Raw genomic sequence first — 16,180 nt, forward strand, 5'->3', positions numbered from 1 at the left:
GAAATGATATTGCGGTTGATCGTAAATGGAGTGAATCCTATCATAGTCAATCGTATTTTATCGCATCAAAATCGGATATCGTTTTGTATTTGTAAATAGTATTTTGTATTGTAAACTACCAAAAAATCATTTTGCATCAGAAATAAATGGTGATCCAGTTTAATCCAGTTACATTGTGAAACGATATACTAAATCCGATATGATGTATGATTCACCGCGCTAACAGTGGAATCATACATTCACTGCAATTCCGATATGATACGATTCAAGTGTGATGCGATATGGATATGAGAATGCAGGACAATTCCGACGCCATTACAATGGTGGAGTTAAATGAGATTATATCACAACATAATTGGGGTCAATCGTAATGTTTCACATCATAATTTCAGTTCCATTTATAATATTGTATCGCATCATATAAAATGGAATAAATGGAATCGTATCGCATCCTAATTGGAGCGAAATGTATCACGTCAGATCGCTTTGTAGCTGTAACGAATCGTGCCATATCAAATCGCAAACGGAGTGAATCGGAAGCGTATCATAATTGAAATTGAATGTAAAGGGAATAGCAACACAATTATTGTGATGAAGTGAAACATATTGCATTGTATCACACTGTAATCGGAGTGATTTATAGTGCGTCATGCCGCCATTGGAATGAATCAAATCGAATCGCATTGGAGTTCAACATGAGTGAATTGTATTCAACTGTAGCACACTTGGAGTTTGACGTATCGTGTCGTATCGCATAGCACTGTCATCCTACACTCTAAAAACAGTTGGGTCAAAGATGACACAAGATGCGTCAAAAAGGGACTGGACTAACTTTTTGACTAACCCCAAACATTCAGTATAAGGACCAACAAAATTTGTTGGGTTGTATAGTAAAAAACAATCCAAGAATTAATTTTGACCCAATTTTTGAGGGGGGTTACGTGAATAACCCCAAAAAATTGGGTGGGCCTCCTTTTTGCCCCATGTCGTGACTACAACGTTTTGCTCCCATTTGTCTAGCACTCTTGACTTTTGCTGGGTAAATGACTTCAGACGCTTGAAAAGATCAATGTCCAGATGAGTGTTGAGATTAGAATTCAAAAATATTGATTTACCCTCCATATTCCTTTGACTTGAATGTACGGTTGTATGCCATCAAAATATTAAAGGTAAAAATAAAAGTCAAAAGCCTCTAGTTGAAAGCAAACAATTCCAATATCGGTGTTCCAAATCAAGCCAAGTCATGTCAAGGTCTAAAGACTGCGTGCTTCCCAGCCCCAAAAACGCCCTGCTGATAGGACCTCATCACATGTAGAAGGGGCACACTAAACAGAAATTATTATTACATAGAACAAATGAGAACTTCATGTCAAACAGAATACATAGAAATTGGCTCCTACACCCCATATTGGGTTATTTTTGACCCACCTGTTTCTAGGGTGTGGGATCCACCCCAATGAGTGTATCGAACCGTAATTGGAGTCAATCGCATGGTATTGCAACCGAAGTCCAACATATGCGCAGCTTTGTCATGCGAGCGAATCTTTTTGGATGCCAACAATCGGAGAGAATCGCATTGCATCACAATTGGCGTAATTAGGCATCGATGCGCCGCAATTACGATGCGATATGATAGTTTGAACTCCAATTTTGTTAGGACACGATGCAATCCACTCCAAGCCGTGGCCTCTTCAGCAGGGACGGCAAAAAGCGGATTCTTTCCTGAAGGCGAAGCGCGGTGCAGGTGCGCCGCGAGATAGCGAGGGAGCGCCCACGCCTGTCAGGCCAGGCCAGGCTGACTTGGAAGCGCTTTGAATAAAGTCAATCCCACATAGTCGCGCTGCCCCCCCCCCCCCCCCCCCAGTGACAATTTACATCTGTCTATGCATGTTAAGCAGCTCCCCACGCTGAATTCCCGCCCAAGCCGACTCCAGGATTGTGTTAGGATGTATAATGCACAAAAGTAATGCACTTGTACCAAACTGGCAGGTTTTGTTTGAGGGGAAGATTGCTATGAAAGTCGATTTCAACCGTGTACAGTAACACCAACCGCTTACACGTTTGTGTAAGATTACAGGACAGCATATGGCATTATTTTTCACCATCTGGAGTAGGATTAATCCAATTCAAACGGCAATGTAGCGGAATGCGATTTTCAAAGGTTGCAATTTGGAAGAAAAAAAAACGTTTCATTTCGGTCTGTTGGAAGGCTCTCTTTTATTTATGTATATTTGATCTATGCATTTATATCGCGTGTGTCTGTAAGTTCAAAGCTGAAGAAGCGCAGACAGCGCGTTCAAATGATTGTTTCGTGAAACCTGAAAAGGACTACGTGGAAACGCCAAAGATTTTTTGGCACTGCGGTTGTGCAGTCGAGCACCGCGCACTCACGGTCCGGCACTTGTGGATTTGCATATTTACATATTTTTTTCCCCCCTATATTTCAGCTTGTTTTGTTTTTTTAATCCTTCCTGTGGAATACATGAATCGAATGCTTATCCGCCATTTTTTTTGGTTCGTCCCGATCCAGATCGACTGCAGCCGGGTTGTCAAACTCATTTTTTCTGATTTCACTCGGAGGGCCGTTACGACTGTTAACCCGCGTAAATGTACACAACTAACTGATGGATGACTAGTTTTGAAATCAGAAGCCAGTAAATAGTTTGTTCAACTATTTTTCAATGTATTTAAAAGGAAGGATTGGTAACAAATGTTTGGAAAACCAAAATGTTGTGTTAAAGCAACACTGTGCAAGAAATCGACCTTAATCCAATTTTTTTCACAACTCTTTTAATGAAACATTGACTTACAAGTACAGTCGTTGAACGGGACTTCATGCCCTGAGGGGGTCTCTATCGCCTTTACTGGCACAAAGCAACTTTGAGGAGGATGGAAGCAACCCTGGCACGAAAAAATTCAAATGTCCTGAATTGCTTTACTGCATACTCACTTCCTCCTTTCGCTATAAGGACGGCTCAGGATTTCACGACACTACGCGCTGGCACGCATGGGAAATGTGGTTGATTTTGGTCAAAACACTACCGCTTTTGTCCACATGGCGCCGCCATAATCAACAAAAACTGACATATAACACAGTGTTGCTTTAACAGTGAAGACAATTTAAAGAAAAACATGTCAAGTCAACACATAATTTGTCTTCGCCGGCCACATAAAATGATGTCGCGGGGCCGGATGTGGCCCCCGGGCCTTGAGTTTGACACCCGTGGCCTATGGCCTACTCTGACTGACGACTTACTGACCTACGGTCACGTCACACCCGTATAGTAGAATTTTGCGAAGCTGTTGTAGTCGACGCTTAAAAGACTGCATGTCAAAGTTAATAACTCTAATTGAAGTGTATAAATGACTTTCATATGAATTCATTGGTTCATTTGACTTTATTTTAGTGTAGGCGAAGCCTAACATACAATACCCAAACATTTATGTGAAATAAATCTGCTGTAATAGAGATGAATGTATTGCTTGTGTTTGTTCAAAAATACATACATGGGAAGAGTACCTTGAAAAAAAAAAAAAAGAATCGAATAATAAATGGCTATCGTATCGTTCTGGGCGATGATGAGGTAAACACTGAGCAATAACCTCCCTCCGGGCCTGCCACTCGTTACGTCGCATAATTTGTTTGCCGTTACGCTTCTCATGTACGGACAAACATACAATGCAAGCAGGACAAATGACAAACATGCTATAAAACTGTGCAATTGTTACAGGGCGGGCGGGCGGGCGGGCGCGCGCACACACTACTTGACAGATGGCACCTGCCAGCTAGCCAAGACACAGCTCAGCTCCCCCTGGCTTTGCTTAAGTGGCCATCGCGCCGTGCCTTCGGGGGGGCGTTCCCGGCGGCGGCGAAAAACAAAAGCGCAGACCATCTCGGGAGTCAATATCAGTCTGTGGAGGGGAACAAATTCTTCAGACGGCGCAGCGGCGGGGTTTTAACAAGCCATTTGTGCGGGCGGGAGATAGCTCAACGTCGCTTATTGTCGGGATAATGTTTTGTTTCAAGGCTTGGCTCACGTCCAGCCCTACAAAACTGCCGTTCCGTTCAGTCGATCTCGGGTTTCAACTTTTCAAGCCTGCCTCAATGAGGGAAAACAATTTTTTTTTCAAAGAATATGTTCTATGCGGGCCCACTAATTGAAACACGGCATTCTGATTCATTTTGTGGAATATGAGTTGAGCAGCAAAATGCACTCAGCCATCGCAGGGGGCGGCCATTTTGTCAATTGCGTCGACTGAAAATGACATCACAACTAGCCAGGGCTCAGGGAACGACCAATCACAGCTCAGCTTCAGAAAACAGGTGAGCTGTCGTTGTGAGCAGTTGTGATGTCATTTTCAGTCTACAGAAGTGACAAAATGGCCGCCCCCAGAGATGGCTAAAAACGGGTGGATTAGCCCTTATTGCACAAACGCAATATTTATCAAAATGCCCTGTTTCAACTAGTGGACTTGCATAGAACATATTCTGTTTGGGTTGATTTCTACTTTAAGGTTTCAAATTAGCCTTTGAACACTTGGTTAAGGTTTACATCATGGTGTCACATAAGAATTTTGACGGGTCGCTCCTAAAAGTACTGTTTGTGCTTTGATGTCACCCCTTTTTGCATTACAAAAAAAATGGTTGCTTACTGCTAAATTTGCCAAATATTCTGAATTTTTGCTCGATTTTCACATGAAAGATGATTTGCATACAGAAGGCTCCCTGCGAAAACTTTCACAATATAAAACGAAGGAAGACTGTGGACTTGTTTGCCAAGACAGGTGCAGCCTTATCAAAGTTGGAGCATAAAGAGAATAGCAATGTGTGTATGGTTAGCACTTTTTTAAAACCGAAAAAACATCGGAAAAACGCCCAAAAAATAGAGGCAATTCAGAAAAGGCATTGTCGTGTTCTGATTTACTGACATCAAAATGCCCTGAAACCGTTGAAATGTTCTTGTCACCTAAATGTGGGTTGACCAGTTTAATTAGTAATCCGTCAAACGCCGATAGGGACCTTTCATTTATCGCCTGATTCGATTACATTGATTTGATTTATTGCGATTGCATTTTCTGACATTGCGATGAGTGAACTTTGACCTCTGGCGATCAACTTAATTTCATATTCGATCGCCACCAAAAAATGAGTCACACGAGCGGCTGTTCACCAGCTATGGCTCCACCCACTCTGAAGACTACTGAATGAACATTGGCGTAATTTCCGCTTTTTTTTTTTGGTGTGCTTTACTTGTTTGACCTTGCCGTGACCTTGACATTTTACTCAGACCTCGATCCTTTGATACATCCAAAGCTCTACCGCCAGCGCACCTACGTGGCAAATATCAGACGACAAAGAAGGTAACGGCAAATGGCTCACTCACTTGTTTTGCGGGGAGAAGAGGTAGACGGACCAGTCCTCTCGGCTCTCGCACCAGTCCGGCTTGTACACCTCGACCATCTTCTGCACGCGAAAACAAACACTCTGCACGGAAGAAGAAGAAGAAGAAAGTTTGACTTCTTCCAGTTCAAACTATCGACTTTGTGAAGAGATGTTGAGAGTATTGGGGTGGATTAATGATCTAATAAAGTGGAAGTGGCCCGAGGAGGCTTCCAGCATTTTCAAGGTTGACTTTGTTGCACTGTACTTTAGCAGTCTCATTTCAGTAAAACAAAACAAAACAAAACAAAACAACCAAAAATTGGTTTTGGTGTTTTATTGGGTTCAAGGAGGGTTTCAAGCCTGGATGGGGGTTTCAAGACTTAGTTATGAGTCCAAACAAGTGTTAGGGGTTCAAATTTGGATTTTATAGACGGGGATTTGGTTTCATATAAGGTGTGCCAGAATTTGGTAGGGTTGTGAACATGGTTTGGGGTCTCAAGTTAGGGCTTTAAGCAAGGTTTAGGGTTTCAAGCTAGGTTTCAAACAACGGTTAGGGTTTCAAATGTTTTCAAGACTGGGCTCGGGTTTTAAACCAGGATTAGGGTTTCAGGCATGGATTCAAAATATAAATTAGAGTTTCAAATTAGCGTTTCAAATCAGGTTTGAAGTGTCAAGGTGGGGTTTCAAGGCTGGGTTGAATTTTAAATTTGAATGGTTTCAAGACTTGTTTCGAGGTTTGAAACAAGAGTGAAGGTTTCAAAGTAGGGGTTCAAGACTTGGTTCGGGTTTCAAATGAGGGTTAGCGTTTCAAACCAGGGTTAGGGTTTCAAGACTGCATTAGGGTTTCATGCTAAGGTTTCACATGAGGGTCTCAAGCCACAGTTCAATTTAGGACTTTGAATTGGGGTTCAAAGCCAAGGTTGAAATTTCAAACCAGGGTTTGTGTTTAAAATTAGGGCATGAAGCCTGGGTTGTGGTTTCAAACAAGGGTGATATTTTCAAAGTAGGGTTCAGCGCTCACATAGTCGGTCTCTTCGTCCAGGTCCGCTCGCTCCTTGCGTGCGTTGACTTGTGGGAAAACATCAACCATCAGTCGGCCGTGGGGTCCCGGGGCCTTGCCGTTGCAGTCCCGGTGGTCCGTGCCGACGCCGCTCCCCGTGCCGGAAGCCCCCGTGACCGACCCCCTGCTCCACTTGCCGGAGTCCACGTTGGGGTTGACGCAGGGCGGGCAGCCCGCCTGCCCCGCTGCCCGGAGAAGCTCCGGGAGCTCCAGCGACAGAGCCCGGCGGTCCCCCCTGGACAGCAGGGGTCCGGCCGCCGGAGGACCGTGAGGTGCTGGAGGATGCTGGGGCTGCGGGGCCCGGGAGAGGAGGAACTCCTGTTCGGCGGGTTGAGGGTACGAGTAAGGGGTGCGGGTGCTGTGTACGCGCAGGCTACCCCCCACCAGTGGGGCCCCGCCAAAACCGTAGTTCCTGCGGCCCAGGCTGTTGGAGCTGGACCTTGAAATGAAGTGAGAATCAACACGGGAGCTACCTACACCGTTTTGTTTTATCAAGCTTTTCATTTGGAAGGTTATCAGAGCCGCCAAACGTTTCCAATCATCGAGCGGTTGGCAGAGTCTTCAAAATTCATGAAGGAATACGGTCGGCCGATTGTTATTTCTTACCTGCGGCTCCAAGCAGAATGGGGATGGAATGGGCGCCCCCAGTTGTGGTAGTTGGAACTGCGCCCATGTCGCTAAAATAGGACACAAAACGCAGATGAAATTTCACACTGGTCTAGCGACGTTAAACGGGATTTTAATGCGGCGCGTTTAGACTGCCACCGAATGCGCAATGTGGATTACATCCAGATCAGATCTGGATCAAGCTTTTCTTTGGCATGATGATTATTGACACTGAAACCATTCGAATTGGATTTGAATTCCTCAACGGAGTGCAGCGCGCCTTGGTTTGTCTTTGGCTTTTTATTATAAAAGAAGGAGCAGCCTTGACAATCAAAATCAAATCAAATTTATTTATAAAGCACTTTTCATACAAAAAAAATGCAACTCAAAGTGCTGTCCAATAAAAATGTCCAAAACACAACATAAAAAGGAAGACCCGCTACCGCCCTCCCTCCCAACAAACCCAAAGACATATATCCGCCAGTATATCAGCACTCGCACACCCACACACACATACAAAGCACACTACCTGATAAAGTGTGTTATCAAAGACATGACAAGGCACAGAGAAACCATATGAGGAAAGGGTACCCAAGGGGGGCTCATTCACGCTGAGGGGAATGACAGCCCACGGGCCACGGGGACTGCCACCATCACAGAAACCCCCGGCCCAGATTAGCCGGGGAGACCCCACACGGAGGCCCCCAGTCACCTGGACCTAAGGAGGCCCTGCGATGACGCCCCTCCCCCGCGGGAAGGGTATTTCTAAACAAACAAGGAAAATACAAACTCGCCACTTCAAATAAGGCCCCCCTCAGAACTGCGCCTTTTAAAATGCACAACGCCAGCAAGTGGCATCCCTATTTTATTTTATTTTATTTTTTTTAAAGAGAAGGCAGCCGTGTTTGTCTCGGCGTGTCTAATCCTCTCAGCATGATGGACCTAATTATATGTTTTACCCTTCGCCAAGACCCGATCCTGAGCCGCTACCGTACGACGGAAAGAGAAAATAATTCCATGTCGCTATGGAAACAGTAATGAAGTGTGCCACACGGGAAGTTAAGTCCCGTGTGTGTGTTAAAGTGCGTTTTAGACACCGCAAATTGCCGTCAGGATAATTTGTTCCACATTGTACGCTGGGAGCCACGGGCGACAACTAATGCGACAACAGAAACCTCAATGCCGAGACATGTTTTTTTTTCTTTTGAATTCCTTGCTGTAAAAGTTGAACCGTTTTAGTAAACGGTTTGAGAGATGTAATCGCACACCTGAACAAGATGCACATTTTGCCGTTTGGCAAGAACAAAGTTGTGGAGAAATGACCGTTTGATGACTGTTGGCTTGCCTTCCCCCCTGCCCCTCTCCCTTCCTCTATTATGGCGCAGCTGCAAAATGTGATGTGGTGGCGCCCTGTTGCCTGCCAAACCTGCTCTCTGATAGTGGACCGTAATATTCCTCCCAGACTCCTCTTCTGTATCACCCAGTCAGTCATTGTTTTTCTATGTCTCTTGGACGGGTTGTGCCTGTTCCATTTCGTTGCACTGTATTGTATTCTATTGTATTGTATTGTATTCTATTCTATTCGCAACAAGACCGACATTTTGGCTTGCATTCATTCCCAGCATTCGTATAGCAAACGATAAGTGTGTAAAATCCCAATCCCATAATTGGATTGATCAATCCCATGACATTGTGCCCCCTAGTGGCTGTCAACGGCATAGGGATTCTTTCAGCCTAATTAGGAGAGCGTGCCATCTTATTTGACTTCATTGGATGACGCGTGTGGTCTCATGCATCTTCATGCAAATATCATCCATCAGTGTCTGACCTTCAGCGTGCCAGACACATGGACAACTAAGCGGCGCGGTGATTAAAAACTGAGATTGCGCCGTGCGTCACAATGCAGCTGCGTTTCAATCAATTCGCCGAGTGTCAGATGAAGTGCAATTACGACCAGCAGCTGCTCTCCGAATAGACGCTCACGTTTGTTTGTTCATAATTCACCAGCGAGTTGGAAGTCCGGGAGTCCCAGTCGAGATTTTGGTGGTTTCGGTGGCCCATGGATTCGATGGATTGGAAATAAGTTTGGTTCGAAAGGTAGTCCAGAGATAAATCCAACTTGTCTTCCCGTGTTTTTTTTCCGAAAGCTACCGCGCAAAAACTCTTTTTAATGGAAGTATTACCTTCCAAACTAATTTGAGCTTTGCAAAAGTATCACCTTGCAATATTGGAACATTTCCGAGCTGGGAATTTTGCACCCCAAATTTTTAGGGGTAAGATTTCTGCGGCGTCAGATTGCAGGCCAGGATTTTGGTCATGCAAAATAAAGATTCTAAAATAACAGTTTAATGCAGGGATTAGTTGAATTTATTCACTAGAGCTTTCAAGGGTTGCACTTCAATAACTTTTGAACAGAAGGAAATAAATAAATTCATTTGACTCCTCCCCCCAGATTTTTAGGGGTGAGCTTTCCAACGGTTCCGATGCAATTTTGGCTCTTTCCGCGGTCCGCAGATTGTTACTATTGGAATTTCAGAATCTGATCAGAAAGCGTGTTATTTTGGCGGTTTCTATTGTTTGCTACTGTTGGAAATAACTTTTGAACAGAAGGTAATAAAGTGATGAACTTAATTATCACGGCAATATTTGAAGGTGTGACCTTTTCCAATCCTTCTACGACACTGGGACATGTCAGAGCTGCTAACCATTCGAAATAATGTTTGAATAGAAGGTCTGCTTTGGTAAGTTTCTACCTCTTATTTTGTACCCTTGGCTCGAAAGGACATCCAGCTGTTAACGAGCTGCCTTTGGAAACACAGAACATATTTGGCCTGACGAGGAGGACCTCTGAGTGATCACGCCGGGTTAGCTTAACGCGCTACATATCGCGCCGGACCGGGCTCGCGTCACGGGTGGTCAACGTACCAGCGAGAGGGAGCGTCTCTCCAAGCTCCCCTTTCCCGCGCTCACCACGCTGCTGTTTCGGGACTCCCCGGTGAAGCTCCGCCTCTCGGAGGAGTGCGAGCCCCCCCGGGACCCGGCGAGGGCGCCCAGCTCCAGATGGCCATTGGGCGTCAAGGTGCAGATCCTGGGGTCTAGAAAAAGAAGTGGAGAAAAGAGAAACTCGTCCACATCATTTTCTAATGGCATCGTCTTTCGAGACTGCCACTGTCGATATTTTGCCAGTATGATGATAAATCACAAAAACTGGAAGGACTTTGAAAAGGACTAACATTCTAGTAAAAATACTGGGGAATGTTATTTCTGTGCAAAATGTGTGTGAATGCTGACAGTGAGCTGAAACAGAAGAGAGAATGGTTTAAATCGGTAAAAAGGAAGTCCATTTGTAAAATGTCTGCATTCATTTGCGAATGTCGTCCTGGAAAATGTGGAAAACTGAAACCGACCCAAATGTGGCAATTTTGGGAGTTGAAAAATACTTTCCAATGTCAAAAAAGAGCTTAAAACTTGCAACGCTTTAAATCTGTTGAAAAAGCAGATCAATATGGAAGGATGACATAAATTTGAAAAACATCTCAACTCATGACAATGTTTTGGGTTTTTCTTCCAGGTGAAATGTGGAATTTTGGAAAAATTCTCGGAATGCGAAAAATAGTTCCTCAGATGTCCTAAACGTGCTGAATATTTTGATGTTGGAATGGTTTGAAGTGGTTGAAAACAAGGCAAAGACAAAATAGTGTGGACAATAACAATAATTGGTGCCGAAAAAAATGAAAATCTCACCTGACAATTTCATGGAATCGTGTTTCTCGCTCTCGTCAAAGTTGGAGGAGGAGCGGTCGTCGTCGGAATAGGAGCGATTGGCGTCGCCCTGGTGGTCACATGGGGAAGTGAAGAGGAGAGTACTAACACGGCGCACTAACTACGAAGACAAAAAGACGCCTTACTTCTGCCTGAAAGCCTTCCACCAAGATGGCCACCAGCAGGTTGAAGAGGACGTAATTCCCGAAGGTCATGAGGGCCACAAAGTAGAGGGCAGCCAGTGGCGACGTGGCCGCCATGCCGTTGTACAAGACCACGTTCCAGTCCTCCTGAGTCAAAATCTACAACAACAGTCGGGGCAACGGCTCTTTAATTTGAATTAAGGGGCACCCTTTGTCAGTGTTCACCAACTTGCTCGCTCGCTCGCTCACTCACTCACTCACGCACCGGCTACCTAAGTCATTCACTCACTCACTCACTCACTGGTTACCTAAGTCATGCATTCACTCACTCACTCACTCACTCACTCACTCACTCACTCACTCACTCACTCACTCACTCACTCACTCACTCACCGGCTACCTAAGTCACTCACTCACTCACTCAATGGCTACATAAGTCATGCATTCACTCACTCACTCACTCACTCACTGGTCACCTAAGTCATCCATTCACTCACTCACTCACTCACTCACTCACTCACTCACTCACCCACCGGCTACCTAAGTCACTCACTCACTCAATGGCTACATAACTCATGCATTCACTCACTCACTCACTCACTCACTCACTCACTCACTCACTCACTGGGTATCTAAGTCATCCATTCATTCACTCACTCACTCACTCACTCACTCACTCAATCATTGCCTCACTCTCTCACCCACTGGCTACCTCTTTCATGCATTCATTCAATCACTCACTGGTCCACTTAGAAACTCACTCACTGGCTCAGTCACTAACTTTCTTAGTTTTGGTAAGTCATGAATTTACTCACTCAGTCACTCAATGGCTCGCTCAGTCACACAGTCACTCACTCACTCGCCGGCTAAGTCATGTATTAACTCACTCACTGGCTAAGTCTTTCACTCACTAACTCACCCATTCACTCACTCACTCACTGATCACTCACTCATTGTGTCACTGACTCACTTACACACTCATTCATTCACTCACTCAGTGGCTGGCCTAAGTCGTGCATTCACTCGCTGGTGAGCCAAACCTCCATTCTTGTTTGCATGAAGCGCGGCTTTTGTATTGGCTCCGACACGGGGGTGTCCCTAAGGAAGTGACTTTCGTACCTGGAAGACGGTGACGATGGCCCACAGCAGCGAGTCAAAGTTCTTCCTGTCCGGCACCGTGTCCCCCGTCTCCGTCTTCAGGCTGAACTTGCAGCCAAAGATGTGCATCCCCAAAATACTAGCGCAGAGAGACCAGCACTGGTTGTTAGCGCCCAACGCACGCACGCACGCACGCACACTCGCACAGTCAGCGGATCTCCGTGTTGCTCTGGCCGTCCACTTTGTCCAGTGAAGGAGCTCGTCCTCGGCCCTCAGGCCGCCGCCGCCGCCGTCTCCGATCGCTGCTCTCGGAGCGTCGGCTCGTTCAAGCCTCAAGTGTCTGCGCCTTTCGTTGCGTCAGCCACTGTGATCCTCCAAGGCTGCCGTGGCGGCAAGTTACACAAAAACACTCCACGCATAATAGCGGCTGGCAGAAAACACTTGAAATTGGGTGCGTGCGTGCGTGCGTGATGGCGTGTGTGTTAACATGCACTTGAATGACAAAAGTACCGGAACACTGACGAGGCCACTCCGACAATTGGAAGGTCTTAACGTTTCCCATCGAGGGCCCTATACACGAAAATGGATGGTTGCTAACTGACTAACCAACTAACCAATTATCTAACTAACTTTTAATTTAAGCATGTTAACTAACTCTCTTATTCTCTGATGAACTAACTGTCACTTTAGATAGCATGTGCTGTATGTATAACTTGTAGCGTTTTTGTGTCATTTCTTTACTTGCTGACTGACTGCCTAACTTACTTGTACTTTTAACATGTTAACTAACTAATTAACTCACTAATATAAGCATGTTAACTAACTCTCTGGTTCTCTTATTAACTAACTATAACTTTATACAGTATGTATGTTATAGTATGTAATTCATATACAGCAGTTGTGTAATTTCTTTACTGGCTGACGGACTGCCTGACTAACTAGTACTTTTAATATAACCATGTTAGTTAACTCACTAACTGACACACTCGTACACTGGCAACTCACTAACTCTGCAGTATGTAGTAGTAACTTGTATAGTTTATGTTTATAGTTTAATTCCTTTACTCACTGATTGACTAACGTCTAACATATAACGCACTTCCATTATAACCACGTCAACTCACTCACTCACTCGCTCACTCACTCACTCACTCACTCACTCACTCACTCACTCACTCACTCACTCACTCACCAATCAAACAACCCACTCACTCACTGGCTGACTAATTTGCGATGTACGGTAGAGCATACGGTATATGGTGCATACGGAGCCCTATGAATTCTGCCTGGCAACAAGTGACCCATGTTCACGTCTCCAGCCCAACCTCTGAAAAAAAATGTATGGATGGCTTGATTGTTCTTACCTAAAGATGAAAATGAAGAGCATGAGCAGCATGCAGAACGTAGCCACGTTGTCCATGGTCTTCATGAGGACAACCAGCTGTCTCCTCAGCGCCGGCATGAACCTGACCAGCTTGAGGACCCGCAGAAGACGGAAGGTCCTCAGCACCGACAGGCCGCCGTCAGACTGGCCCACGATCTCGCACACGCTGGACGCACGGCGGAGGACAGAGAAAACGAGACATCGGGTGGACTGATTGCTGCAATCCCACAATACAAGGTGTCGAAAGTGTCAAAAAGTGGGTTTTGGAATGTAAGGCCATAAACCCCGTTGAGAGGGGCCAACAACCCTCGATGGACGGACCAAACGGAAAAAAAACAGAAGACGGACTATTGCAAAATCGAACTTGAAAACATTGCTTGGCACCTTCGCTTCTTTTAAATAATCATTTCAAACTATAAATAATGACAAAAAAACCCTGGCCCTAACTTGATTGGTCCTGATTTGAAACCCTAACTTTGGACTTTGGCCTGATTTAAAACCTGAACTTTGGCTACAAACGATAAATTCGTAAACACAATCCCATTTGGAAACACTCATTTGAATGAAAAACCATGGCTTGAAAATTGTAACCTTTTCTTCAAACTCTAATTTGAAACCCTAACCAAGACTTGACACCTTCATTTGAAACCCCATCATTGACTTCAAACACGAATTTGAAACCCTAACCGAGACCCGAAACTGTCATTTGAAAGCCAACATTGGCTTCAAACCCTAATTTAATTAAAACCTTAACCAAGTCCCTCAAACTCTTGCCCAGGCTTCAGACCTGGCTGCAAACCCTAATTTCAAACCCGAACAACGGCTTTAAACCTAATTTGGAAGGCGTAACCACGACTTTAAAGAGTAACCGTGGCCAGAATTTCAAACATCCGGGTCTTGGTACTCCTTTTTTGAAACCCTAACCAGGTTAGACTGTTTTCCGATGTAGTCATGAAATTTAGCCATTACGCAGCTCTGGAACAGGGCCTGACTGATTAATCGGCCAGCCGATTTATCCGGCCGATATTAGCTATTTGAAAATCGGGGGAAAAAAAAATCATTTTTTCCTCTTTAAAACATGAACACATTACAACATAAGACAAAGAAAATGACATTCAAATATCATAATTATTTTCTTTTTTTTAATCTGCCAATTTTCGCCCATTTTTCTGGCGTAAAGTTAAAAAAAATACTAGGAAAAGGTATTGTATTCTATTGTTGAACATTGAGATTAGTTGACTCATATATTTATCTAAATTAATAATTTTTTTAGTTAATCGGTTATCAGAATGATATTCTGCCAACTATCGGAAAAAGCCTAAAAACAAACATATCAGCCGGGCCTTAGTCCGGAATCTCCATAATGCTAAAAAGTGAGACCTTTTAGCGTCCATGAAAATTGGGGGCTACCCTGAACCTTTGAAATCGGCAAAGCAAACGTGTCGAGTGATGAACATTAAAGGCGGGTGCTGCTCTTCTTGCCGGTTTATCCGGTGACCATCAAAGACTCCGCCTCCTTCATCGCAAGAGAATAGCGCGGCGACAATGGAGCTATGCACGCTTCGGCGAGCACACTGAGGCGGCAAATTGCAGATAAGGCGGCGATACAGAAACGCTGAAGGCTGCGCAGCGGCATGACGGCCTCATTTGATCTCGCCGAGCTTTCGGGGGGGGGGGGGCTTTCATGTCTTTGATGGGAGGGGGCAATTGAATGAATGGCGGCAAACAGGAAACGCATGAAAAGCACCTGAAGCCTGACAAAAGACCAAAAGGAGTGTTTTGACGCTATGGCATTCAAACAGCTGACAAGGTTTCAAGCAGGTGGAGCTCAGGCTGTGAAAATAAAAAAAAAGTAGAGGGAAGCGTTCAAACGCCAGGATGCTTCTTGCATCGGCGCTTCAGAAGGTTCATCCTGGTATGGTTTCAAATTAGGGCTTCCGGCAAAGGTTATGATTTTGTTTGATACTCTTAATGATCATTTGCAACCAAAATCTCTGCGTCGAACCCCAATTTGAAAAGCAAAGCTTTGTTTGAAGCCCTATCCATTATTTCAAAACCATACCACTGAAACCCTGACATTAGATTCAAACGTTAATTTTGAAGCCATAACAGAGGCTTCAAACCCTAAAATGGACACCCTCTCTCTTATATGAAACCGTAATCTTTACTTCGAACCCTCATTTGAAACCCTGACTCTAGTTTAGATCCATAGCTCTGGCTTGAAACCCTAACTAGAAATCTTAAACTTGGCTACAACCCTAATTTTAAACCTAACCCTGAATTGAAACCCCAATTTGACATCATAGCATTAGCTTGAAACCCTAAATTGAAACTGTATCTCTGGTTTGAAAGTATAATTTGAAGCCAAAACCCAGACTTGAAATCGTCATTTGAAACCCCAACCCTGTCTAGACTCCCAAACTATGAACCCTAACCCTGGCTTCAAACTCTAAACTTGGAAGTCTTCGAACCTTGACTCTGCCGTGTAACGCTCATTTCAAACCCTAACCCTGACTCGCAACCCCAATTTCAAACCCAAATCTTGATTTGAAACCCTAATTTGACACCACAACGCTAATTTCGAACTCCACTGTGAAGCTGATTTAGTTTCAGACCCAAACTTGAAACCAGAAACCAAGTTCCAAATCTTAACCCTGGCTTGCAACCTTAATTTGAAACCATGGCCCTTGACTGAAACCCAAACATCGCCTTCAAACCTTAGTTTAATGCCGTATCCTACACCC

General features: G+C 44.6%; 1 protein-coding gene across 2 annotated transcripts in view; it reads right to left on the reverse strand.

Moving 5' to 3' along the window:
- Positions 1–16,180, reverse strand: part of cacna1ib (calcium voltage-gated channel subunit alpha1 Ib) — a 112,890-nt gene that overhangs the window by 29,509 nt on the left and 67,201 nt on the right. The window contains exons 12-19 of one of the 2 annotated variants that reach the window (XM_086032972.1): positions 13,417–13,602; positions 12,074–12,191; positions 10,958–11,113; positions 10,794–10,881; positions 9,975–10,144; positions 7,050–7,120; positions 6,405–6,876; positions 5,385–5,485 (exon numbers count right to left, since the gene is read on the reverse strand). In XM_086032972.1, coding sequence (XP_085889098.1) covers positions 5,385–5,485; positions 6,405–6,876; positions 7,050–7,120; positions 9,975–10,144; positions 10,794–10,881; positions 10,958–11,113; positions 12,074–12,191; positions 13,417–13,602 — 1,362 coding nt within the window. Of the gene's footprint in view, positions 1–5,384; positions 5,486–6,404; positions 6,883–7,049; positions 7,121–9,974; positions 10,145–10,793; positions 10,882–10,957; positions 11,114–12,073; positions 12,192–13,416; positions 13,603–16,180 lie in introns of both variants that reach the window. The other variant, XM_086032971.1, reaches the window with a different exon arrangement.

The sequence above is a fragment of the Filicampus tigris genome, chromosome 6 (genome assembly GCF_054856515.1).
Source record: "Filicampus tigris isolate MCC_2025a chromosome 6, RoL_Ftig_1.0, whole genome shotgun sequence".
Lineage (NCBI taxonomy): Eukaryota > Metazoa > Chordata > Actinopteri > Syngnathiformes > Syngnathidae > Filicampus > Filicampus tigris.